General features: G+C 38.8%; 1 protein-coding gene and 1 long non-coding RNA gene across 6 annotated transcripts in view; one reads left to right on the forward strand and one right to left on the reverse strand.

Annotated features, from left to right (window-relative positions):
* Positions 1–1,167: 1,167 nt before the first annotated feature.
* LOC132378457 (uncharacterized) overlaps positions 1,168–26,261 on the forward strand; it is a 47,813-nt gene continuing 22,719 nt past the window's right edge. For both annotated transcript variants that reach the window (XR_009507040.1, XR_009507039.1), the window contains exons 1-2: positions 1,168–1,247; positions 25,426–25,489. This is a non-coding gene — a long non-coding RNA (uncharacterized LOC132378457). The remainder of the gene's footprint in view (positions 1,248–25,425; positions 25,490–26,261) is intronic.
* pik3r4 (phosphoinositide-3-kinase, regulatory subunit 4) overlaps positions 10,682–26,261 on the reverse strand; it is a 56,589-nt gene continuing 41,009 nt past the window's right edge. For 3 of the 4 annotated variants that reach the window (XM_059945382.1, XM_059945381.1, XM_059945384.1), the window contains 4 exons: positions 23,747–23,847; positions 22,960–23,048; positions 13,875–13,995; positions 10,682–12,210 (listed from right to left, as the gene is read on the reverse strand). In XM_059945382.1, the coding sequence (XP_059801365.1) occupies positions 12,040–12,210; positions 13,875–13,995; positions 22,960–23,048; positions 23,747–23,847 (482 nt within the window). In that variant the 3' untranslated portion in view covers positions 10,682–12,039. Of the gene's footprint in view, positions 12,211–13,874; positions 13,996–20,989; positions 21,076–22,959; positions 23,049–23,746; positions 23,848–26,261 lie in introns of those variants that run through there. The other variant, XM_059945383.1, reaches the window with a different exon arrangement.

The raw sequence follows: 26,261 nt of genomic DNA on the forward strand, positions 1-26,261 counted from the left end.
TTGATACTATTGAGCATCAGTTTATCTTCTCTGCTCTTGGCTAAATTGGATTTGGTCCATTAATTTGTAAGGTTGTTAAGGCATTGTACACAAACGCTAATAGTTCTATAAAGTAGAAGTTGGGGTCTTCACCGAGGTTTGATATGAATGGGGGGTGAGACAAGGTTGTCCTATCTCACCTTACTTATTCCTTTTATGTGCTCTGCTGCTCACCTATTCCATCAAGTCTAGTCCTCTAAAAGGCATTTCTTGTGCAAATTCCAATTTTCTGATTAGTCAGGTTGCAGATGATACGACTCTTCGTAACTGATGTTTCGGAAATCTCATTGGCTTTAAACTGTATTTCTGTTTTTACCAAAGCCTCAGGCCTCTGTTTAAATATTCACAAATGTGAATTGTTTCCTCTTAAAGGTTGCACTCAATCTATAATTAATAATATTCCGGTAAAGGACAAAGTTACATATTTGTGGATAGCTATTGTTAAAAACAAATACTTAAGGTGTGTGGATAATTTTCAACCTCTTATAGACAAAACCAAAAAACAATTAACCTATGGCTTCAAAGGGTCTTATCTTTGAAAGGCCAGGTTTTGCTTTGTAAAGCAGAAGGTCTTTCCAGGATTATATATAAAACTTATGGAAAAACAAAGTTCATTATATAAAAAAATCTGCTGTCATGAATAGTTATGATGGGGGGTCTAAATTTTCTTGATTTTGACAGTCTTAATAATACATTCAAAATTAATTGGATAGAACAATTTTTATGTAATCCTACTTCCATATGGAATTGTATTCCTTCTTTTGTCTTTTCCCAGGTTGGTGGATTGAAATTTTTTCTTTTATGCAATTACAAAATAGACAAAGTTCCTCTTCGTTTATCTCAGTTTCATAAACGGATGCTTTTATCTTGGTCTTTGATTTACAAACACAATTTTTCTCTTCATTGTTACTTTATCTAGAATAACCACAACAAAACTTATAAAAATGAATCTTTGTTCTATAAAGATTGGTTTGATAATAATATTTTGTTAGCTAAACAGTTATTTAATTCAAGTGGTACTTTATTGAGTTATACTGAATTTCCTGTGAATCCAAAAGAATGTGTCGTTGTTATGGATGCAATTCCCTCTGGTGTAATTATGTTATTTAGAAATACATCATATTTGGTAGCTGAATTACCGAACTTGGATCCAGCCAGTACAGCTGTAGGAAAGATCTTTTCCCTCCGTCTTTTAAAAAAAAATAGAGGTATTTGAAGTTTGTTTCAAAAAGAAATTACTTCTATTCCTACGACTGTTAGTTTCTGGAAAAGTCACTTGGGGAATCTGAGGTGGAGGAGTACTTGGGGCTTATTTAATACATTTTTATTGAGGAATAAAACTAAAGAAATTTCATTTAAAATTATGCATAGATATTATCCAACCAATGTTTATTTAACAAGGTTTAATTCTGATATTGAAATTAACTGTTCTTTTTGTGGTTTATATCCAGAGGATTTATTTCATCTGTTTTGGGATTGTGAATATGTTAAAACATTTTGGGTTGATGTTAGTCAATTTATAGATCAATATATTACTGTGGATTTTACTTTTTGTTTTGAAAATGTCTTATTTGGGTTTACTAATAATACCAAATCTCATAGGGACCATTATTTTATCATAAATCTTTTGTTAATTTACAGCAAATTTTATATCCATAAATGCAAATACAGCAATAAGAAACCTTCATTTATATTTTTTACGTCAGACTTCAAACTATACTTTAATACTCTGAAAACTTCCCATAACCAGAAAGCTGTAAAGACTGTGCAAATTTGTCAACGTTTCGGGTTATCTCTGTAAATGTTTCTGTTTTGTGACTCTTTTTAGATCTAGTTCCTTCTGTTCAACAGTATTTAGAGAGGATTTTCTTATTTATTTGTATATTTAAAGTTAATAGTTATATATTTGTTGCTGCTTATGTGTGATTCCCTGGCTTTATTAGCATATGTTTAGTGTTCTGTTTTTGTTTGTGTTCAATAAAAATTAAAAAGAAGTGCAGACCACCTTAAAAACTGCCCATCCGCCTATCCTTCCAGGACCCTTTTGCTCCATCTGTGGAAGTGCTTGTGGTTCTATGTTAGCTCATCAGCTACCTCAAAATTCATCAAATTGAAATGAAAGCCAGTCATTCTCAATCCAAATGAACATCCAAGAAAAGGAATAATAATAATAATAATAATAATAATAATGGTCATGAACCTGAAAAAAAGGTCCAGACAAATCACCATTCTAATCTTTCTTATCCTGATTTGTGAATTGTGCGATCATCAAGTGCAACAGGAACCATAACACATTTTCATAAGCAGTCAAGTGCATGAAGTTAATTCCATTTATTAAAATGACTATTGTGGAAACAAACAATGTTATTTTAAATTAATTGTGGTGCCCTGGCTACACTTCAGCCTGTGTTGCTACTGCTGCAGGTTTTTTGTAGCTCCTGTGCAACATGCATTTGAACACGACAAAAAACTTGACTACTATAACAAGAAAAAGTATCATCTAATTTAAATACATTTTTGTTAGCATATTAGACTGAAAAAAATGAATAATAAAACAAATTCATGATATTGAACACTGCTGCATTAGTGCTTTGGATGCTAATAGAGAATCATTCCCACCACCGCAGACAGTTGGTCAGCACCAGCGAAGGCAGTGAAACAAAGCAGACCACCTGGAACAGAATTTAAAACAAACATTTCCTGAAGTTCCTGAAGTTGAAGCATAGTATGAAATTAATCTATAATGCTCAAACAAATACTTTCGTACTCTACAAGGCACACTGCAGGCAATTACACAGAGTATAGCATGTCCAAATTGTCTTAATTTCATAAATACATCAAAAAAATCTATTTTTTGGCTCAGAGCAATCTCAAGCCAATGTCGATTTGAACAGTGAAGCCAAAGCATGTGCACCGTTATCAGCTGGTGCAAATTCTTTGGCCTTTTGTTTCATAACAAAGTCATTTCCATCACCAGAATAGTAATTAGATCGAGGTGGCAAGCTAAACTGGGGTAATGAGGTTGCCTGAAAACACAACAAAGAACCACAAAATCCTAGTTGAAAAGCCTGAACAACCACTTGCCAGAAAAAGACAGCTGGAAGAACTCTTGACTTCTGCTGGTTAGGGCAGTGATAATGAACAGTTCAAGAAAGAAGGCGGAAAATCCAGTAAAGAATATTTCATAGCAAAACACAGCAGAAATGTCAGAGAATTTCCAACAATAAATATGAGATAATCCAACTGAAACAGCAACGTATTGAATTCACAGAAAGATCATAATTTGAAATGTTACATCTGAAGCTAAAAGAAGTAGGAAATGTTGTATAGTTAGCCAAGTAATGGGAATATTATGTGTTCCTGATGCAGGCAAAATGTAATCTATTAGGCTATACAGATAAAGAACAGTTATACACAATAATTCAATACTTAGAATTAAAGGGTAAATGCTGACATTTATCACAGGATAACTAAGAACATAAAATCAGCTAAGTATGGGCAAAAGTAGAGCAATATCCCATATGCTTGCAAATCTTAGTTAGCTGATTACTGGAATTTCCTGAAGCTCAGAAGGAATATTTTTCCTCAGTCCAAAGTTCAGGTATAAAAGAAAGATGTACAATTCATAAAATTTCAATTTAAAAAATAATAACTATACATTTTGCACCACATGAAACATCCAAATCACTTTCAATCAATTTGTGTGGGGCTGTATTTAAGATCACTTTTTCAAATTCAATGCTTTATTGATAAATACATCATAAAAAATCATGCTTAATATCAAACATGAGATTCCATTTCCAAGTCCATTAAAATTCCTAATTTGGCATAAATGTGTGGAATGCAAGTGATTAAAAGGGACCATTATTTCTGTTGGGAGAAATGCTCATTTGCAGGAATGAACCAGAGCTTCCTGCAATGTTCTGTTTAATGTTAATTTGCTGGTTAATGTTAAATTATTTGATAAAGTGATTACATTCAAAATAATACAAGATGTTCAAGTATACCAGTACAACTTTGTAGTATTGCTTCCAGCTTTTAAATCTTTGAAATCTCCTTAGTCTGATTAGTTCTCCACTCTACTTTATTCTACAAAAATAACAGAAAAACCCTCTATTTAAAAGTCAGCAGATCTATTCATATCCACTTGCTTTTAAACAAGACTAAGATGCTGAACAAAGGCTGCAGAGCAACTAGTATTCACTCAATGCATGGTTGATACAAGAATTCCTCTTGTTGCATCTGTCCACCTTTATATTATTTTCCATACTATTTGATATCATCTTTCAACCTGTATGTTGGCAAATACCTTTTTGATCAACAAAAGGTGTAAAATAAGTGAAAAACAGTTTGGTTCTAAGGATACACTCAGAGAACATGGATGATGATTCCCTTGCTTTTCAACCCACATTTACTCATTCCTTTTCAAATCAGTCCTTATTGCATTGTGAAATGATTTTCATATACAGTGAATCTTTGTTATAGTGTGCTCCCTACTGCACCTTACCCTAACTGATGCCCATGCCCAGCATTTCCAACCCTCAATACTCGTCACCTCTTCTTATAGGTGCAAAAAATATCCATTGCGTTAGGGATCATCTGGGTAGAACAAAATGGGGAGGAGCAAGTGCAGACAGAATTAAGTCAACCAAGAAAGATTATAATGAAAATATGTTCCATTTTTAATGTCAGATCTACATGTGACTCCAGAATCCTCCTTAGATTAAACCTTAAAGGTTCCCCTGAAGTGGCTGAGTAATCCACTCAGTGCACCATTGGGTTTAAACAGAGAAAATTAATAAAGTTATACTGACCACCCAGCATAAACCAACATTCCAAATTAAGGTGCAGTGAAGTGCTCTTGGCCTTAGAAGGACTTCATCACAAACATCTAGAGGCTCATATCTATACAGAGAGAGCTGCTGCAAAGACTAATCAAGCAACAACCTAATAGAGTAATATTCACAGAATTCTATCTTGTAGACAATGTACTACGCTTTTCCACCACAATCCTTGGGTATCTCTTGTCTTACTGTCAGAACAGACCTGTCACACACCAAAATGCTGAACTATAGAGGTGGGGGGAGAATGACTGGCCTTGACATCAAATCAGCATTAACTAAATAGTCATCAGCCTTGGTAAAACTGATATCATGAGTACAAAAGGGTAAAACATTTATTGGCTGGATTCATACTTCACACAAAGAAAGATAGCTGTGTTGTAGAAAGTTAATTATCCTACCCCTGCAGGATTGTGTCCTAGGATCCAACCAGCTTCAGCATCATCCGAAATTGAATCTGGGTTTCTTGAGCTGCCAGGCAGATCTATTAGCTACACCAATACGCCATTCAATTTTTTTTCTGATATGTTTTCTGATTCGTGCACCTAAAATTACTTCATTACATCTTACAGATCATTGTATTTAACAGATATTTTCAATCCATTTCCATCAACTCAACGGTTTGCAGATTGCGAAAGTATTCCTCTTCGTTAATGCATTAACCAAATTCAAAGCAATACTCCAGTTTTCACTCTGTTCTTGATTTACAGAAGAAAATATTTCCATATTCAGAACAATCAAAATTAAGCTATTAATTTTGCCAAAAAAGGACAAAATATGACTGGAATCAGAGCTAAGGAAAACTACTACCAATGAAATACCAGATACTCTTTGCAGATGTTCAGCAACAATTTTGGAATATAATCAAGATATTTCATCTTGGAGCCAATATCATTGAAGTGCTTGATACTGATATACAGTAGTTTACTGAAATGGGAATTGTTGCATTCTCACTCCCAATTTATACATTGATTAAAATAAACATTTCATCATTATTTTTGAAAACAAATGGTCCAGGCAATCGGATAAAAGGTAAAACTAATGATTTTTTTTGGTATCAATATTAAGTTCTTGGCCATATTTGTGGTATATAAGCAAACCAAACCAAATTCACCAAAATGCAATAATCTTTGGTCATTTTCAGTGCAATCCCATGACGCTAAACTGGAATTATAACTAATTTCCGATAATAAAGATGCAAATGAATGTAGCTCTCTGAAAATGAAAATAACCTTAATGGAACTTGCATTACTCATAGGATAAACTTAAACTGCTGATGAGTCCCAATTTATTGCCATTATTTCTTCCACAATGAAATCAACAAAAACAGCGGAAGGTTCTGGTTAATAGCGTCATTCTTCACTGTGGAAGACACCAGCAGTATGCCAAAGTTCGAGATTGTCAGGGGGAAGAACTGAGGTTAGTTGCTACTACTGAGGAGGAAGTGCTTGGGAAGCCAAGAGGTCTGAAGGTAGATAAGTCATCTGGGTCAGATGGACTCCACCCCAGGGTTATAAACATAGATAGAACAGAAACAAGCATTTCGGCTCACACTGTAAATTAGTAACCCAAATGGCCAACTAAACTAATCTCTTATGCCTGCAAAATGTCCATATCCCTCTATTTCCCTCACATTCATGTGACTATCTAAACATCTCTTAAAAGTTCCTAATATCCGGGCAGTGCATTCCAGTCACCCGCCATTCTGTGTGTAAAAAGCTTGCCTCTCAGAATCAGAATCAGATTCAGGATCAGAATCAGGTTTATCATCAGCAGCATGTGTTGTGAAATTTGCTAACTTAACAGCATCAGTTCAATGCAACACATAATACAGAAAAAGAAGAAAAAAATAAACAAATCAATTACAGTATACATATATTGAACAGATTAAAAATCGTGCATAACCGAAAAGACATATATTTAAAAAGTGAGGTAGTGTTCACGGGTTCAATGTCCATTTAGGAATCGGATGGCAGAGGGGAAGAAGCTGTTCCTGAATCACTGAGTGTGTGCCTTCAGCCTTCTGTACCTCCTACCTGATGATAACAATGAGAAAAGGGTATGCCTGGGTGCTGGAGGTCCTTAATAGCCGATGAATAGCATCCTGACATAGGTGTTTGTATTGTCCAGGTGGTCTAAAGCATTGTGAAGAGCCATTGAGATTGCATTGTTATCTTTTTGAAGCAAGTGGGAACTTTTTCCCTAACAGTGAGAGGTTGAAAATGTCCTTGAATAGTCCCACCAGCTGGTTGGCACAAGTTTTCAGATCCTTACCAGGTACTCCATCAGGACCTTCAGCCTTGTAAGGGTTCACCCTCTTTAAAGACAGCCTAACATCGGCCTCTGAGACAGAGATCACATGGTCACCAGGTGCAGCAGGGATCTTTGCAGCTTTAGTTATATTCTCCCTTTCAAAGCAGGCATAGAAGGTGTTGAGTTCATCTGGTAGTGAAGCATTGCTGACATTCATGCTATTGGGTTTCGTTTTGTAGGAAGTAATGTCTTGTAAACCCTGCCAGAGTTGTTGTACATCCAATGTCCCCTCCAACCTCATTCAAAACTGTCTCTTTGCCCTTGAAATATCCTTCCGGAAGCTCTCTGGTGCAGACCTGGGTCACCAGCCTTGATTGCCACAGATCTAGCCTTCAGCAGACGATGTACCTCTTGGTTCATCCACAGCTTTTGGTTTGGGAATGTACAGTAAGTCTTTGTAAGCACACACTCATCCACACAGGTCTTAATGAAGTAGTAACAACTGCAGCATATTCATCCGGAGTTGAAGATGAATCCCTGAATACAGTCCATTCCACCAATGCAAAGCAGTCCTGTAGGCACGCTTGTGCTTCCCTTGTCCAAACCTTCTTGGTCCTCACTGCTGGTGCTGCAGTCCACGGTCTCCCTATACTCAGGGAGCAGAAGTACAGCCTGTGATCAGACTTCCCAAAGTGAGGGCATGGAAACGTTCAGTAGGCATCATTGATGGTGGTGTAACAATGGTCTAATGTGTTGTTTCCTCTGGTATTGCAGATGATCTGTTGACAGTAATTACTTAGTGATTTTTTTCAGACTGGCCTGGTCAAAATCCCCCAAAACAACGGTGAAGGCATTAGGGTGTGCTATTTTGTGCATGTTGATCCCATTGCTCAGGTTACCTAAAGCCTGATTGACATTGGCCTGAGGTGGAATGTATGCGCTACCGAAGTGATCCTGGAAACCTCCTGTGGTAGGTAAAATGGATGGCATTTAACTGCAAGATATTCTAGGTCTGGTGAGCAGAATTAGGACAGCATTGATATATTTGTGCACCAAGAATTGTTGATCACGAGGCATATTCCTCCACCTCTACTTTTGAAAGACCATAGATCTATCCTGACGGTGTGTAGTAAATCCATCAATCCGAATCGCTGCATCCAGTACAGAAGGGGTTAATGAGGATTCCATGAAACAAAGGACACATGTGGTCCTAATGTCCCTCACATCTCCTTTAAAATATCTTCTGGTATTAAACAGTTCATCCCTTGGAAAAAGATGCAGTCTGTCTACTCTATCTATACCCCTCATATTATAAGCTTCCATCAGATCTCCCCTCACCCTCCGCTGCTCCAGTGAAAACAACCCAAATTTGTCCAACCTCTCGTTAAAGTGCATGCCCCGAAGGTAAATGCAACGTTAGCGTTAATTTGGAGAGAACTAGAATATAAAAGTAAGATGTAATGCTGAGACATTATAAGGTTCTTAAAGAGGTAGCTGAAGAGATTGTGGAGGTATTAGTAGTGATCTCTCAAAAATCACTGTGGTCTGGAGACTGAAAAATTGCAAATGTAACTCCCCTGTTCAAAGAAGGGAGGGAGTCTAAAGGAAATTATAGGCCAGTTCGCCTGATCTCAGTGGTTGGGAAGATGCTGAGATTTCAGGGTACTTGGAGGCACATGACAAAATAACCCAAAGTCAGCGTGGTTGCCTTAAGGGGAATTCTTGGAGAAAATAACAGTCAGGATAGACAAAAAAGTCAGCGGATTTTATTTCCTTGGATTTTCAGAAATCCTTTGACAAGATTCCACACACAAGGTAGCTGAACAAGATAAGATCCCACTGTATTGCAGGGAAGATACTAGCACGGATACTGGCAGGAGCAAAGAGTGGGAATAAAGGGTGCCTTTTCTGGTTGGCTGCTGATGAGTAGTGGTGTTGGGATCACTTTTCACATTATACAGTATATTAACAATTTGGATGACAGAAATAATGGCTTTGTGGACAATACAAAGATAGGTAGAGGGGAGGTAGTGTTGAAGAAGGATGGACTTAGGTTAGGACAACGGGCAAAGAAGAGGCAAATGAGGTATAATGTATGGCAGAATATGGTCATGCATTCAGTAAAATTAATAAAGGCATAAACTATTTTCCATCAGGGATGAAGTTCAGAAATCATATGCGCATAGGTACTTGGGAGTCCTCGTGCAGGAGTCCTTGAAGGTCAGCTTTAAGGTTGAGTTGGTGATGAGGAAGAAAAACGCAATATTAGTGTTCAATTTAGGAGGACTAGAATATAAAAATAAAAATGTAATACTGAGGCTTTATAAGGCACTTGGGAGTACTATGAGCAGATTTGGTCCTCTTATTTAAGAAAGGAAGACATTGGAGACAGTCTGGAAAGATTCATGATATAGATCCCAGGAATAAAAGAGTTCACATATAGAGTTTAATGACTCTGGGTCTGTACTCACTGGAGTTTAGAACAATGAGGGAAAATCTCAGTGAACCTTATCGAATATTGAAAGGTCTAGATAAGAGTGGATGTGGAGAGGATGCTTCATACAATGGGTGAGTATAGGACCAGAGGGCACAGCCTCGAAATAGGATCGTGAATCTATGGAATTCATTGCTGTTTCCGTAACATTTTTGTTTTACCAGTCAGTGTTGTTAGCCCTGAGATGAACTCCCAAACCGAGGAGACCAGCAGACTTAGTCTGGCCTCTACCTTTGACCTGTTCGGCATGGGTGACGACCAAGAGCCAAAGCATAAAGCTCCACTTCCAGCCAACATAGCTTTCCAGGGCACTGGGGCACACAAGTCTCCAAACTCTACAAGGTTGCAGTCCTCTTGGAGGGGGGTATATTTAAAGCAGAGGTTAATAGGCTCTTGATTTGTAAGGTGTCAAAGGTAATGGGGAGAAGGCAGGAGAATGGGTTTGAGAGGGATAACAAGACTTGACAGGCCAAATAGCCTCATTCTGTTCCTTTGTCTTATGGTATCAGTGCACAAATTAGTGGTTATTAGTACATCAAATTAAATTGAGAATTTCAAAAAATGGGTTTTCTTTCAATTCTATTCATCCCTTTATTCATTTTGATCTTTTGAACAGTGAACTATTTTCCATTTGTTTAATCTTCACACCAGCTCAGAGGATCTTGACAACTCATTCTTCAGCCAATACTTCCACTCTTTCCTTGATAGCTACTACTATTTTCTAATTTGAGACTATATCGATGGCCTCAATTAGCAATCAGGTTGCAATTCTCTGAATAAGACTTCTAATTAAAAGTTGTTGTCAAAATATCATTGATGCAATGCACATTCAGCAAAGTTCTAAGTTTTAAAAAATATTTAAATTTTTGTTAATATACTTTCATACCCCAGATGAAGAGTGCAATAATGGATCATCATTCTGTAAGGTGGTACTAAGTGGGGTACCAATGTATTGTACAGTTTCATATCATTTATTACCCAGATAAATGCAGCACATACTTTCATGTCATAATCAGTTAAGTAGTAGGAAAACAGCTGGCAGCAACTTAAACTATTCACCTTTTTGTATATTTTATTTGCTTGACAAAAAAAAATACTTCATGCCAGGAGGTTGACAAAACTGCTTTACTTGGTATATAATCCAAATTCCAGAAGCCAAAAGGTTAAAATAATTCTAATAATATGTCCAGCGTTGACAACATTTTTCTATCTTTACCAAATTAGGGAATATACTAACAAACCAACTGATTCCAACAAATCCTGATACTTTACTATATTATACTCTTATCTCCTTATAGTTTTTTATTAGAACAGTTTAAATATTAAAGGAATTTATTTCACCAATAATGGTCTTCCACTTGAGCTAATATGCCAGTATATCTAACTTTTTTCCAAAACTATCAACATGTCACAAAGCAAAAGAAAAATGCACATTTTTGATAAAGATTACTTTTGTCTTTGCTGTGGTTTTTTGAGCTGTTGCCTTCAGACGAACTAGATATATTTCTAAATCAACTTCTTTAGAAAACACCCTGGTCAACTTAGACAACCAGTTCTAGATAACTGTCTACTGTTTCCACCGTGCTAACATTTATGTTATTTGAAAATTAATTTGAGTTTAACTGAATACAAATCTCTGTAGAGGAGCTCTGTGTATTCCCATTTGATGGTCCATATAGTGGGGTCTCAGTGTAAATACACTGTAAAACTTGGATTTCATTGCGGTCACCAACCTTGTAATAAACTGCTGCTCAAGTACTTCTTCCACTTGAGCTAGTATACCAGTATTTCTACATTTTATTTCAAAACTATCAAAATATCTCAAAGCAAAAGGAAAATGCTGCATATATTGAAAGAGTTTAATGATTTCAAGCATATCTACTGCCAAGAGGTCTCCCTCATAGAATTATGCTGGCAAGTAAGGAAGTCCATAAAGGCCATTTCACCCCTCCAAAGGTGCCCAAAAATATTAATATAATTTACTTAAAGTTATATTCTGTTTTAAATTCTAAAGTGCTCCTGAATGAAATAGTGAAATTATTTGGAATTGTCATAAATCTCAATTTAAAACATTATACACATTTTTATATTAATAAAGTTCAAACAGTGAGTTTGAATTCTTTACACACATGCAGAATGGAGAGAATACATTTCAAGCTTATAACTGCTTAGTCAAATACTCTGGATTGTGAAACAATATATGCAGTCATTTCCTGGAGTTCCAATGCCATTAGGTTGTCAAGGCTGAATTATTTGAAAATGCAAATATGCTCTTTATCATAAGACATTATACATATTAGGCTTTTATTTTCATGAACCAATAATTTCCTGCATCATTTCCCAACCTTCATATTGCAAACAAATGTATTAATACAAGTTGATTTAAAATTCTCTTCAATACACCTGCCACTTTTACTTCCAAACTTTGACAATCCCATCTCGTGAAGCAGTTACAATAAAGCCCTGAGTGGTTTGGAAAGCAGCAAGGTCTGTGATAATATCATGGTGTCCAACTGGGAGAGATTCAGGACCTCTGCGAGGCACATCTTCTGATGATCCAACCTTCTGCTTGCTGTGAATTTCCTTTCAAAACAAAAATTGATGCTCTCATTTAATTGAAACTAAAATTCTGAAGGTCAAGTACAATATTATTCAGAAATGTTATTTCTATAAAAAGAAAAAAATAGTTACTCCAATTTAACTAACTTTTTAAAAAATTTAGTATTTTGGACTATAGAAAAGTGTCATAAACCAGGGTTATATCTAAGCAAAGTACACAAGTTAAAAGACAACTTCTCTATTATTTTAATCTTCTGGTATCCAAAATTTAAAATCAATTTAAAAAGATACATCACTGGAAAGGCAATTTCACAAAAATCTGTGAAAAGCCTCAAGAATCTCAAGTAATCTTAGCAGTTAAAACTTAATATATGACCGTGTAAAGGGGGGGGGGGGGGGGGGGGAATGGTGGTGCAGAGTTTGCATTTTTACAGAATTTTTCAGACTGTTAGGGCTTCCAGTTCCAAAGGAAAATCACTGTTCTAATGTAAAGATATTTGATAATCAAATTATCAGTTAATAAAAACATAATTTAAAAAATGCTCAAAATCTGAAATAACAGTAAAGCATGGGGTCAATGACCAGAAACTCTTTTTTCCCTGAGCATGGAATGCTGTCTGATCTGCTGAAAGTTCCTAGCATTTTGCCTTTTATTAACTGAGTCCTGCAGTCAATATCTTCTTTGATTTGACTGATTTGAGCTCCTCTGGTTCTTGTTAACATTTAGATCTTTTACAAACATCTGATGGAGCACATTAAACTTAGCTATTATATTTATTCAAGAAGTGGCATATGGAAGAGAGTCTTGGTTACTTCCAATTAAACCAAGGAAAATATAGAAAATAAAAATAAAAGCTGGAAATAATAAATCTGTCATCGACCAAAAAGTTTGTTCAGCTTGTCAGAAAGGAATTTCTTCTTCAAGAGATGTGTTACAATCCTTTAATGGAATTTTAATTAGGTTTATTTCATCTCTGTTTTTTCATCAGATGAAGGGTCTCAACTATAGATGTTAACTGTTCAGTCTCTCCACAGATGCCAACCTACTTACAAAGTTCTTCCAGAATCTAGTGCACTGCTTTGAAATGACTTGGTGGTCAAAATCACAATCCTAGAAAACATATATTTTATTGGTTCTTCCACCTCCCTCCTTCCCCCCCCCCCCCCCCATTATGCCTCCTTTTGTGTTATGCTAACATCAGCTGAGGTATCTAAGGATTTCCAGTTTTCCAATAATCACTTCATAGTTTGTGTTTAAAAGCATATTATGGAATGTTCACAGCACATCTGTGAAGGGTGTTATTATCTTTTCCCTGCTGTCATTCCTTCATCCAAATGTTTTAAAATGCTCTTCATATTCACTTTGTTTTGGCGAAGAGGAGTCTTGAAATCAAATTAAAAGCTGATTGATTTGTTTCTTTGGAGGGTTCCTGATCTTAAGTACTCACAACATTTTGCAGCTTCATATAAAAAAAGCCATCTTGACTAATGTACACATCAGAGCTTGCTCTAAAGTTGTGTTTAGAAACAGTTAATTGAGATTAAGAATTAACTAGATGTTGGCTTTTTATGTCACAAACACCTAAAATCCAGCACAAAAGCTGCCTTTGCACACTTTAACAGAAAGTGTGCAAACACTTGAAGTGTGAAACAGAAGTTAAAGATCTTCGGATGTTTACAAAGCCTACCTGTACAACCTCAGTCCCTTCAATGATCTTTCTATAGTATGAAACAGATGGACAATGCAGAGCATCATTTGCACCTCCTACAACAATATATGATCTCTCAGGATATGCCAAATCCCAGAACCTGCATGAAAAGAAGTACAATTAAATTAACAATTAACATTAATTGCAGTTGTTTTAGTGGCTAGAGTGGAACTGTAACAAAACTGAGTCTAGAGTCCATGGAAAGAAATGAAAGATGCATTTCCATAGTGCCATCTGCAACTTCAGAACACCTCATAGTAATCTGTAGCCAATGAAGTGTAATAAATTACATGATAATGGACTCAACACTGTGATAATAAACAATATTTTGATATTGGTTGAGGGATTATTTAATGTTAACTAGTACATTACTCTTCATCAAAATAATACCATTGCAATCTTTATCCCTGAAGGGCTAGACTGGGACTCAGTTTAACACCCCTTATGACAGATAGCCTCTGAAAATGTGGCACCCCTATTGTACTCAAGTCTCTAGAAACTTAAAATCAGAAGCTACTAAGGTAGTTTTGTTGAGTTAGCTGCCTTTATGGAGCAATACAGAAAGCACTAGATTACATTTCAGATACAAAAGACAGAAATCTGCTATGTATCATGCTTATCAGCAACCTCCGTTGGAAGCATGCATGTGTTTTTATTAGTGAACTGATTAGACTGGAACATGTCCTCCTTTTTCAAAGAAAAGTACTTCCCTTCCTCCACCATCAACGCTGCCCTCAAACACACCTCTTCCATTGTATACACATTTGCTCTCACCTCATCCTCCCGCCACCCTACCAGGGATATGGTTCTTCTTGTATTCACCCACCACCCTATCAGTCTCTGCTCCCAGCACATAATTCTCCGTAACTCCCACCATCTCAAACAGGATCCCTCCATTTCTACCGTCTGCAGGGATTGCTCCCTAGGCGACCCCCTCGTTCATCTGATTCTCCCCGCTGATCTCCCTCCTGGCACTTATCCTTGCAAGCATAACAAGTGCTACACCTGCCCCTACATCTCCTCCCTCACTATCATTCAGGGCCCCAAACAGTCCTTCCAGGTGAGGCAACACTTCACCTGTGAGTCTGTTGGGGTCATTTACTGTGTCCAGTGCTCCTGATGTGACCTCCTGTATATCAGTGACACGCAATGTAGATAGGGAGACCGCTTCGCTGAGCACCTACGCTCATCCACCAGAAGAAATGAGATCTCCCAGTGGCCACTCTTTTTAATTCCACTTCCCATTCCAATATCTTAATCGATGGCCTCCTCTACTATTGTGATGAGGCCACACTCAGGTTGGAGGAACAACACCCTTGTATTCTGTCTGAGTAGCCTCCAACCTGATGGCATGAACCTAGATTTCTCGAACTTCCAGTAATGCCCCCCTACCTCCCTTCTTTACCATTCCCCTTCCCCTTTCTCACCTTATCTCCTTGCCTGCCTATCACCTCCCTCTGGTGCTCCTCCTCCCCCTTTTCTTTCAATATAACCTTCTGTCCTCTCCTATTAGACTCCCTCTTCTCCAGCCCTCTATCTCTTTCACCAATCAACTTTCCACCACTTTGCTTCACCCCTCCCAGTTTCACCTATCACCTTGTGTTTCTCCCTCTCCTCCCCACACCTTTTAAATCTACTCCTCATCTTTTTTCCCTCCAGTCTCGAAACATCCACTGTACTCTTTCCCACAGATGCTGCCTGGCCTGCTGGGTTTGTGTTGCCTAGAATTCCAGCATCCAGAGACTTTCTCTTGTTTGAGACTGGAAATTTATGCTGTTCTGTTGGGAAAGTCTATGACCACCCATGATTTGACACTGGAATAGCACGCACTTCAGTTTTAAAGGTAAACAATGATGTATATACAACTATACTGCTAATTAAAACAAATCAAAATAATTTTTACCACACCCAAAGTTTACACAAAGAGATGCTATTGATGTTAGACAGCCATCAACATGACGGGAATCATACCTTGGACAGAAGTCAATGCTTCAAGCAGCAGAAATGCTGTAACTGAGTGGAAAGTCAAAAAATATTTGCCAGAATATTACAAAGTGCAAATTAGTTTGGTTTGGCAGATGGTTGAAAATTTCCTGACTATAATTTTAAATGCTCTATCAGCAACATGGCTAAAATGTTATTAAGCAATGATTCAAAGGTTCAAAAGGTTCATTCATTACCAAAGTACCCATCTTATACCTTGTTCTTCTCCAGATAGATAGCCATAAAACCAAGAAAGAAAATGGCAGCACAATCATCAATGCCTAAATTCCCCCTCCCCACACAAAAAACAAGAAACAAAAACAGAACAGGAATATCAACCTGTAAATCCCCCTTCCCCGCTCAAAAAAAAAGATTGACCAAAAAACACAGAATGTAAATGAACTGTAAGACCGATAGAAGTCCACTGTCCGTAGTCCAAGTCCATATCCATATCCAAATTGCAGAAAACCTCAGACACAGTGGCAGGCCACACAGTCTTCCCTCTCCAGGAGCAGAGGGATCCTACCAGTGATCAAAAGGCAAGCAGCCGGTGCTCAACCTTCCATTTGCCTCGATAATTCAATCTCACTCGTCACTTTAATCAGTGAACAATGGAATGTTTAATCTCCCCCACACAACGTCCTCGTCATGTGGCTCATGCTTGCGGCCTCTGCCTCCCAGTATCTTATTGGAGACTGCAGAGTGCTGATCCCTGATCTCTAAATCTAAATGACTTAAATGATCTCTAAACTGCAAATCACAGGCTCCAACAGTTCGGAAACCAAATTTAAAATGAAAAACAGACATAAAAGAAGTGAAATAAATAGTTCTGTGGTCTATCCAGATGATGTTGACCTTGGCCACACTGTAAGCAGGCGCCATCTTAGACAATAGACAATAGGTGCACTAGTAGACCATTCGGCCCCTCGAGTCTGCACCGCCATTCTGAGATCATGGCTGATCATTCACTATCAATACCCAGTCCCTGCCTTGTCCCCATATCCCTTGATTCCCCTATCCATCAGATATCTATCTAGCTCCTTCTTGAAAGCATCCAGAGAATTGGCCTCCACCATCTTCCAAGGCAGTGCATTCCACACCTCCACAACTCTCTGGGAGAAGAAGTTTTTCCTCAACTCTGTTTTAAATAACTGACCTCTTATTCTCAATCCATGCCCTCTGGTACTGGACTCTCCCAACATCTGGAACATATTTCCTGCCTCAATCCTATCAAATCCTTTAAACGTTTCAATCAGATCCCCTCTCAATCTCCTCAATTCCAGTGTCCTCAGTCTCCTCAGCCCAATCTCTCCAATCTCTCTGCGTAAGACAGCCCTGCCATCCCAGGAATCAACCTAGTGAATCTATGCTGCATTTCCTCAATTGCCAGAATGTCCTTCCTTAAACCTGGAGACCAAAACTGTAAACAATATTCTAGGTGTGGTCTCACCAGGGCCCTGTGCAAATGCAAAAGGACATCCTTGCTCTTGTACTCAATTCCCCTTGTAATAAAGGCCAACATTCCATTTGCCCTCTTCATTGCCTGATGCATTTGCTCATTCACCTTCATTGACTGATGAACTAGGACTCCTAGGTCTCTTTGCATTTCTCCCTTACCTAACTCTACACCGTTCGGACAATACTCTGCCCTCTTGTTCCTGCTTCCAAAGTGGATAACTTCACATTTATTCACATTGAATGACATCTGCCAAGTATCTGCCCACTCACCCAGCCTATCCAAGTCTCCCTGTATTCTCCTAATGTCCTCTTTGCATGTCACACTGCCACCCAGTTTAGTATCGTCAGCAAACTTGCTGATATAGTTTTCAATGCCCTCATCTAAATCGTTGACATAAATCGTAAAGAGCTGTGGTCCCAATACAGAGCCCTGTGGTACCCCACTAGTCACCTCCAGCCAGTCTGAGAAACACCCATTCACTGCTACCCTTTGCTTTCTATCTGCCAACCAGTTTTTTATCCATGTTGAAACCCTGCCCCCAATGCCATGAGCTCTGATTTTACTCACCAATCTCCTATGTGGCACCTTATCGAATGCCTTCTGAAAATCTAGGTACACTATATCCACTGGCTTACCCTCGTCTAACATCCTTGTTACACCCTCAAAAAACTCCAACAGATTAGTCAAGCATGATTTGCCCTTGGTAAATCCATGCTGGCTCGGCCTAATCCTATTGCTGCCATCAAGATATGCCACTATTTCATCCTTAATAATGGACTCAAGCATCTTCCCCACGACTGACGTTAGGCTAACAGGGCGATAGTTCCCCGTTTTCTCCTTCCCTCCCTTCTTGAAAAGTGGGATAACATTAGCCACTCTCCAATCTTCAGGAACTGATCCTGAATCTAAGGAACATTGGAAAATGATTATCAATGCATCCGCAATTTCCTGAGCCACCTCTTTTAGAACCCTCGGATGCAGACCATCTGGACCCGGGGATTTATTAGCCTTCAGTCCTATCAGTCTACTCATCACAGTTTCTTTCCTAATGTCAATCTGTTTCAATTCCTCTGATACCTTATGACCCTGGCCCATCCATACATCTGGGAGATTGCTTGTGTCCTCCCTGGTGAAGACAGATCTAAAGTACGCATTAAATTCTGTTGCCATTTCCCTGTTTCCCATAACAATTTCTCCCAATTCATTCTTCAAGGGGCCAACATTGTTCTTAACTATCTTCTTTCTCTTCACATAGCTAAAAAAGCTTTTGCTATCCCCTTTTATATTCCTGGCTAGACTGAGCTCATACCTGATTTTTTCTCTCCGTATTGCTTTTTTAGTTAAGATCTGCTGTTCCTTAAAACTTTCCCAATCATCTGTATTCCCAGTCATCTTAGCCCTGTCATACTTCTTTTTCTTTAATGCTATACAATCTCTGACTTCCTTTGTCAACCACTGTGGCTCCTTCCCCCTCTTTGAATCCTTCCTTCTCATTGGAATGAACTGCTTTTGCATCTTTTGTATTATCCCCAAGAATATCTGCCACTGCTGATCCACTGTCTTTCCTGCCAGGGCATCCGCCCATTTAACTTTGGCCAGCTCTTCCCTCATGGCTCCGTAGTCTCCTTTATTTAATTGCAACACTGACACCTCTGATCTGCCCTTATCCCTCTCAAATTGTAGATAAAAACTTATCATGTTATGATCACTATTTCCTAATGGCTCCTTTACTTCAAGATCACTTATCAATTTCCTGTTCATTACACATCACCAAGTCCAAAATAGCCTCGTTTCTGGTTGGCTCAAGCACAAGCTGTTCCAAAAATACATCCCTTAGACACTCCACAAACTCCCTATCCTGGGGTCCAGCACCTACCTGATTCTCCCAGTTCACCTGCATGTTGAAATCTCCCATAACGACTGCATTACCTTTAGCACATGCCAATGTTAACTCCCTAATCAACTTGTACCCAATATCCACGCTACTGTTTGGGGGCCTGTACACAACACCCATTAGGGTCTTTTTATCCTTACTGTTCCTCAGCTCAATCCACACAGAATCTACTTCTCGTTCCTAAGTCACCCCTTGCTAAGGACTGAATCTCATTCCTCACCAACAGGGCCACCCCACCCTCTCTTCCCATATTTCTGTCTCTACGATAGCACGTATACCCTGGTACACTCAATTCCCAGGCCTGATCCCCTTGCAGCCATGTTTCCGTTATCCCAACAATATCGTAGTTCCCCATTTTCATCTGAGCTTCAACCTCATCTGTCTTATTTCTGACACTACGCGCATTCACGTATAGATTTCTTAGCCCATTCCTCCTCTCTTTGCTTAAAACACTGTCTATTGTACCTAACCCAGCTCCTTGAACTTCCATCGGGTTAACTGCACCTTGAATTTTGATGACCTTCTCAAGATCACCCAAACCTTCTACACATTTAACCCCATGCTCCTTCTGACCAACCCTCTGTACATGTAACTTTTCCAACACATGTTCTGTCTCACCTTTCTCCTTTACACAATTAATATTTGGGAAACGTGTATTCCCCACCTGTCCCTTATCCTTTATCATATCATCTTCTCTCGTATTCTGGATCCCTGCCCCCTGCACGTCTAGTTTAACCCTCCCCCCCCCCCCCCCCCCCGAGCAGCACTGGCAAACGTTCCTGCAAGAATGTTAGTACCCCTCCAGTTCAGATGTAGACCGTCCCTTCGAAACAGATCCCAACGTCCCTGGAACAAAGACCAATTATCCAAAAACCTGAACCCTTCCTTCCTGCACCATGCTCTCAGCCTCATATTAATGTGCATAATCATTCTATTCTTCACCTCACTCGCACGTGGCACAGGTAGCAATCCCGAGATTGTCACCCTGAAGGTCCTGCCTTTCAGCTTCACTCCTAACTCCCTGAACTCTCTAAGCAGGACCCCCTCACACACCTTACCTACATCGTTGGTCCCTACATGAACCACTACATCTGGGTTCATGCCCTCGTTCTCAAGAATAGCCTGCACCCGATCTGAGATGTCCCGGACCCTGGCACCAGGGAGGCAACATACCATCCGAGACTCCCGATATGCCCCACAAAATCTCCTATCTGCCCCCCTGACTATAGAATCCCCTAAAACTATCGCTCTCTTCTCTTCCCTCCTCCCCTTTCAGGTTGAGGGTTCAACCTCTGTGCCAGAGGCAGGACCACTACAACTCATTCCTGGTAGGTCATCCCCATCAACAGTATCCAGTACGGTATACTTATTGTTAATGGGAATGGCCGCAGGGGTGCTCTGCTCTCTCTGCCTGCTCCCCCTGCCTCTCTGGACCATCACCCATCTGCCTACTTCTTGGATTTTTGATGTGACTACCTCCTATCTATCTCTGCCTCTGCCTCCCGAATGATCCGTAGTTCATCCAGCTCCTGCTCCAACTCCCTAACTTGGACTGATAGGAGCTGCAGCTGGACGCACCTTTTGCAGGTGTGGTCATCAGGGACAACTGTGTTGACCCTGACTTCCCACATACTGCATACGGAGCACACCACTGCTCTGACTGTCTCCCCCATACCTGAACTGGATTGATAGAATAAGTCTGAAAAGCACCTAGCGACCTTACCTTCTTCCCCTCAGCGAGCAATCACACAGGCTTACCGAAGTCCCCTTACGCCGAAGCCCACTTAGCCAAAGCCCAGGACTCTGCTTCCACGGACTCCGCTGCCCGCTCGACGCTGCCCGTTCTGAAAAGAAGTCCTGCCTTTTAAAGTGCGTGCTCGACGCTGACGTCACTCGCGCCTGCGCAGTTCCCCCTCCTCCACAGGTATTGACCAGGTAGGCTTAAATCCTACCTACAACGGTCGAATTCTCTGAGATCCCAGCTGAATCACAAGCAGTAACTTCCTCCCAATTCAAAAATATTGACTGGAAGTACAGCTTTATGCAATACGTATGATTATACCTTCAAATTCTGCATTTTTCCTTACTAGAAGTAGTGAAATTGTTCATTTTCACTCCCGACCTGTTTCTGGCATCTCCAAGCCTGAATGCTTGAAATAGAAATGAGCAAGACAGATCAGAATGGTCTTACTGCTTATTTCTAGCCAACTATCAGTGACAAAGATCACTGCTTTTTGAAAATAAACACGTCAGTGACACTTTGAAAATTGTTTGCTCTAGGCAAGGTGTAGCGTCTAATGGCCATACAAGCACGCATAACTTATGCGAATTAAAATCTGCTCAAAAAGTCTCTTGCTTAAATTAAGCAGCATAACGTCTCAAATAAACAAAGTAAATCCTGGCTATTTTTCTGATTTTTTTTTTGCTTTTTAAGAGTTGTATCAAATAAATGGCTACCCTGATTAACCAATGGTCCAATTAAATCGAATTGCCTGTATATGAACATTTGGAAAACAGAGATGAAAATTAAAGACAGATGAGCAAAATATGGACTGCAGGTGTAAGTTAAGAGGCAGTAATGCAATCAAAGTAACAGCAGGACTATTATTGCTCATTATCGTCAAGATGATTTGAAGAATCTCCTTAAATTGACTACAAACAATACATTTCTTCATACAATATTTACAAAATATGAAATGCTGGCTACTTTGAAGTGGAATCTATGGGAAAATAGAGATCATTAATAAAGCTTTACGATTTATAAAACAAGGCAGTGAGCTGGAATACACATATACAGTACCCTTGAAATCCTGCCCCTTCAACCTCTGCCAACATAGTTCAAATTTTTTCAATCAGGTTCCAAGCAGCATAAACCTACATCTAGTGTTGATCAGACTATTATAGTTGGGATTCCTCTAGATAGGTAGACTGGTAAGTAGTGAGTTTTACCCTGCGTTTAACTAATCCTATGAATAAACTTGAAAATAGCTTTATCAAATACCAAGACAAAAGTTAGAAGACTATTCCATTTCCAAAATGGTGGAATCATTAAAAACATAAAATATGTCACACACTCTAAATCTTCCGAAAATTATATCAAGCAAACTGATATCACCAATAAAAATATAAGATTTTGCTCCTTCTATAGTAATCCGTTAGGAAAACAAAAAAAACTTCATAGTAGTTTTAAATTACAAGACCAATACTGGTTATAACCTTTATTTTACGCATTTTGGAAATCAGATTTAATTCCAAAAATACTGCTTCAGATATTATCAAATAATGCTCTTCACATATGAGGATCTTTTGATGTCTCTGGGCATGTAGTCACTGAAGTCTGAAAGAATGAGGGGAGATCTCTTCAAAAGCTATCAAATATTAAAAGGCCTAGATAGAGTGGACATGCAGAGGATGTGTCCTATAGTGAGGAGGAGGGATCTATAACACCAGAGGGGGCACAGAACAGAGATTAGAAGGAACTTCTTTAGCTAGAGGGTGGTGAATCTGTGGAATTCATTGCCACAGATAGCTGTGGAGGCCAAATCATTGAGTATATTTAAAGTGGCGGTTGACAGATTCTTGATTTGTAAGGGTGTTGGAGGTTACAGGAAGAAGACAGGAGAATGGGGTTGAGACGGAAAAATCAGACATAATCAAATGGCAGAACAGACTCAATGGCCTGAATGACCTAATTCTTATGGTCTTAAAAATCTACAAAATTACAATACCTTATTCTCATGTCTGATCCAGCTGTTAGTAACAGAGGATTTCCATCTGCTGGGCTGCAGTAGATTCCATGAACACTATGTGCTGAAGGCTAAAATGAAATGTAATCAATTAGACTTTGCACTTGCTTTGGTTACCAACAAAAAGGGACAATTTATCTTTATAAGATTGTAATGATGTATCCTGTGGTGGAGGTCAAAATGCTCCAAGTTCAAAAATCCCAAGATGAGATCTTTCTCAAGTGTGTAAAAAAATAGGGTTAAAAGTAAGCCTACTTGTTCCACCTATCTAGTTACTCACTGAAAATGATTGGCTCATACTGCTTCTTCTCTGACTGTTATCAAATTCCCTATCCATGCTAATATATTATTCCCAACTAATAATCTCTCACTTGCATACAATCTCCTGAAACACCTTATGGAATGTATTTTTAAAAATTCTGAATACAATACTGCTGGTTCTCCTTTAAGTTAACTTTTTCTGAGGCATCCACCCAGTGCTCTCTGCTTTCAGTGGATGATAAACTTCCATAAAACTATGTCTATCTTTGCTTTATGATACTGAAGATTTTTTTTTGTATTATTACTATTTGTGTAATAATGGTCTTAACCACTTTCCTGACAAATGCTGTCTTCTCTATCTTCTTAGTAATGCAAAAGTGCATTAGCCTACTGTATATTTGATAGTCACAACGGATTCTGAACTCAGTCTTCTGACTTGGAAACAAAGGTGCTACTAACCCCACATGAATAACAAAGAATCCTAAGCACTGAAGATCTAGCTTCAAACCTGCATTTCAGAGAGAGGTGGAGCACTGCTGGCCCATAGAGTGAATCGTCGGTCCCCTGTTTCCATGTCCCACATTGAAACTTCATTATTTCCTTGCACAGCTGAAGGGAAATGTCAAAATAATTATTCAGAATGTACGTTGGCCACTATAAGGAATTGCAAGTATTTGCTTGAAATTTTGCAAATAGTGAATTAATTAAAGAGAAAAACACACCTTGAAGGTAAAGTTTAATCACTTCTTTTTTAACTATGGTTAACTATTAGGAATAGGTCACTGAATATTAAATGATTCATAGATTTTTGATGAGTTAGTGCTATGTATTTAATACATGAGCTCTAAATATTGCACCATTTTTCACCCTATTAGTATACTAGTATCTATCTTGTTCCTATGTTGACATGCTGGCATGTTGTGGGAACCCACTGTGGCAGAGATAGAGATGTGAAAGGGATGCGAAGAAAGGATTATTCCTTGCAATTCTACTGTCTATAAATAAGTAATATCTTACATTAGATACTGTACATGTCTTAATAACTGATTCAAACTCTTAACATTCGTTTTGGAAAATTCAATGAAAACTGTGACAAGGAAATTTCCTTCTTGAACTATGCAGAATGAGATTTTAGAGGGATCCCTTCAAGATCCTTGGCCTCTTTTAAACTGTGTTATCTCCTTCAGCTTAATAACCTTCAGGATCATAGAATTGCCTAGACTAAAACAGCAACAACATCCATGTTGACAGTGTTAATCCCATTTCCCAAGTAGCTGCCCAAGGGCCTTTAAACAACAAAGTACACTGCAGATGCTGTGGTCAAATCAACACATACAAACAAGCTGGATGAGCTCAGCAGGACAGGCAGCATCCGTTGAAAGGAGCAGTCAACAGTCAAACCCTTCCTGACGAAGGGTCTCGGCCTGTAACGTCAACCGCTCCTTTCAATGGATGCTACCCGACCGGCTGAGTTCATCCAGCTTGTTTGTACGTGCCTTTAAACAAGCTCCTTCATCCAAGCAAGCACCATTCTTGATATAACAAACTCACCCCTCAGATCTCCTTTACACTTCAAACCTTAATTCAATGCCCTCTGGTCTCCCCTGCCCTGAGAGAAAGACTATCTATCCTAGCCACACCTCTCAATTTTATAAATCTCTGCAAGGCCAGACTTCTATGTTCTACATTCTTGTGAAAATCGAAAATAAATATAGCATACACAATCTTTCCTACTAACTGCAGCTCCCCATTCCAGGCAACATCTTGGTAAATCTCCTCTGCACTTTCTATGACCAGATCTGTACACAAAATTCCAAGCTCTCCCCATTCTGAACTTCTGTGCATACCCAGATTTGATCTTACCCCACTGATAGGTTTACTGCAAACAGTCTAACCTCTAGAATTTTCTACTTCCTTGCCACGTCAAGATCTTTCTTTTTACTATAAGCTTCCACAACGTATGACACCCCTACACATAAATGAACTCCCATGTCAATAAATTCAAAAGTCCAATGTACATACATGCATGCATTCATTCATTCCTATCAATGACAGAAATAACTCCCACTCTGTCTCCACTTTGAGCAATTGTTCTTTCTTAGCAGTCTTGTGCACTTTTAGTGCGAATCATTTCAATACTGTGAAGGTATGGTTACCATAATTGAGTGATTTTTGTGTATCTTCCAGCTTCCAGACAAAAATCAACACATGAATGTTTGTGAAAACGGAATCTCCTTGTTATCTTGAAATGGTTTGTACTATAATACTTTCACCAGATATTTTTATTTGCTTTAGTATTGCTTGGCACCAATTTTATTTTGCTTGACAATATTCTTATAGAATCTTTGGATATTACTATTGCATTAAATATGTTGCAATATAGCTCCATACAAGGAGATGGTGTCATTTTTAAATGAACATTGGGAAATGGGGCAGGAAGGGCAGTATTGATGTGGTCACCTAATGATAATTCCACATACATTGTAGAACATAGTGCAATACAGCACAGGAACAGGCTGACCATGATGCCAATTTAAACTGCACATCTTTATATGTTTTACATTGCTCAATTCCCAGGTGTCTGTCTAGGAGCCTCTTTAACATTGCTATCACATCTGTTTCCATCACATCCTCTGGTAGTACGTTTCAGGCACCTACTGCTCTGCGTTAAAAAAAGCTTGCTCTGTACACCCCCTTCAAACTTTCTCCCTCAGCAGAGCCTCAAGTTCCTACGAGTGAACATCACCAATAACCTGTCCTGGTACAACCACACAACTATCAAGGGCAAGAAAGCTCACCAATATCTCTACTTGCTCGTGAGACGAAAGAAATTTGGCATGTCCCCATTGACCTTCACCATTTTTTAAAAAATCAATGCCTACATCAATGTGCTGTTGTGTGACCTGTGCAAACCATATGCAAGAAATGTTTTTCACCGTGCCTTGGAACACGTGATGATAAAAAAATCAATTTACCAATTAATTTATCATTTTGCCTTCATGTTTGACAGTTCAACTGGGGAG

This window comes from Hypanus sabinus, chromosome 20 (genome assembly GCF_030144855.1).
Source record: "Hypanus sabinus isolate sHypSab1 chromosome 20, sHypSab1.hap1, whole genome shotgun sequence".
NCBI lineage: Eukaryota > Metazoa > Chordata > Chondrichthyes > Myliobatiformes > Dasyatidae > Hypanus > Hypanus sabinus.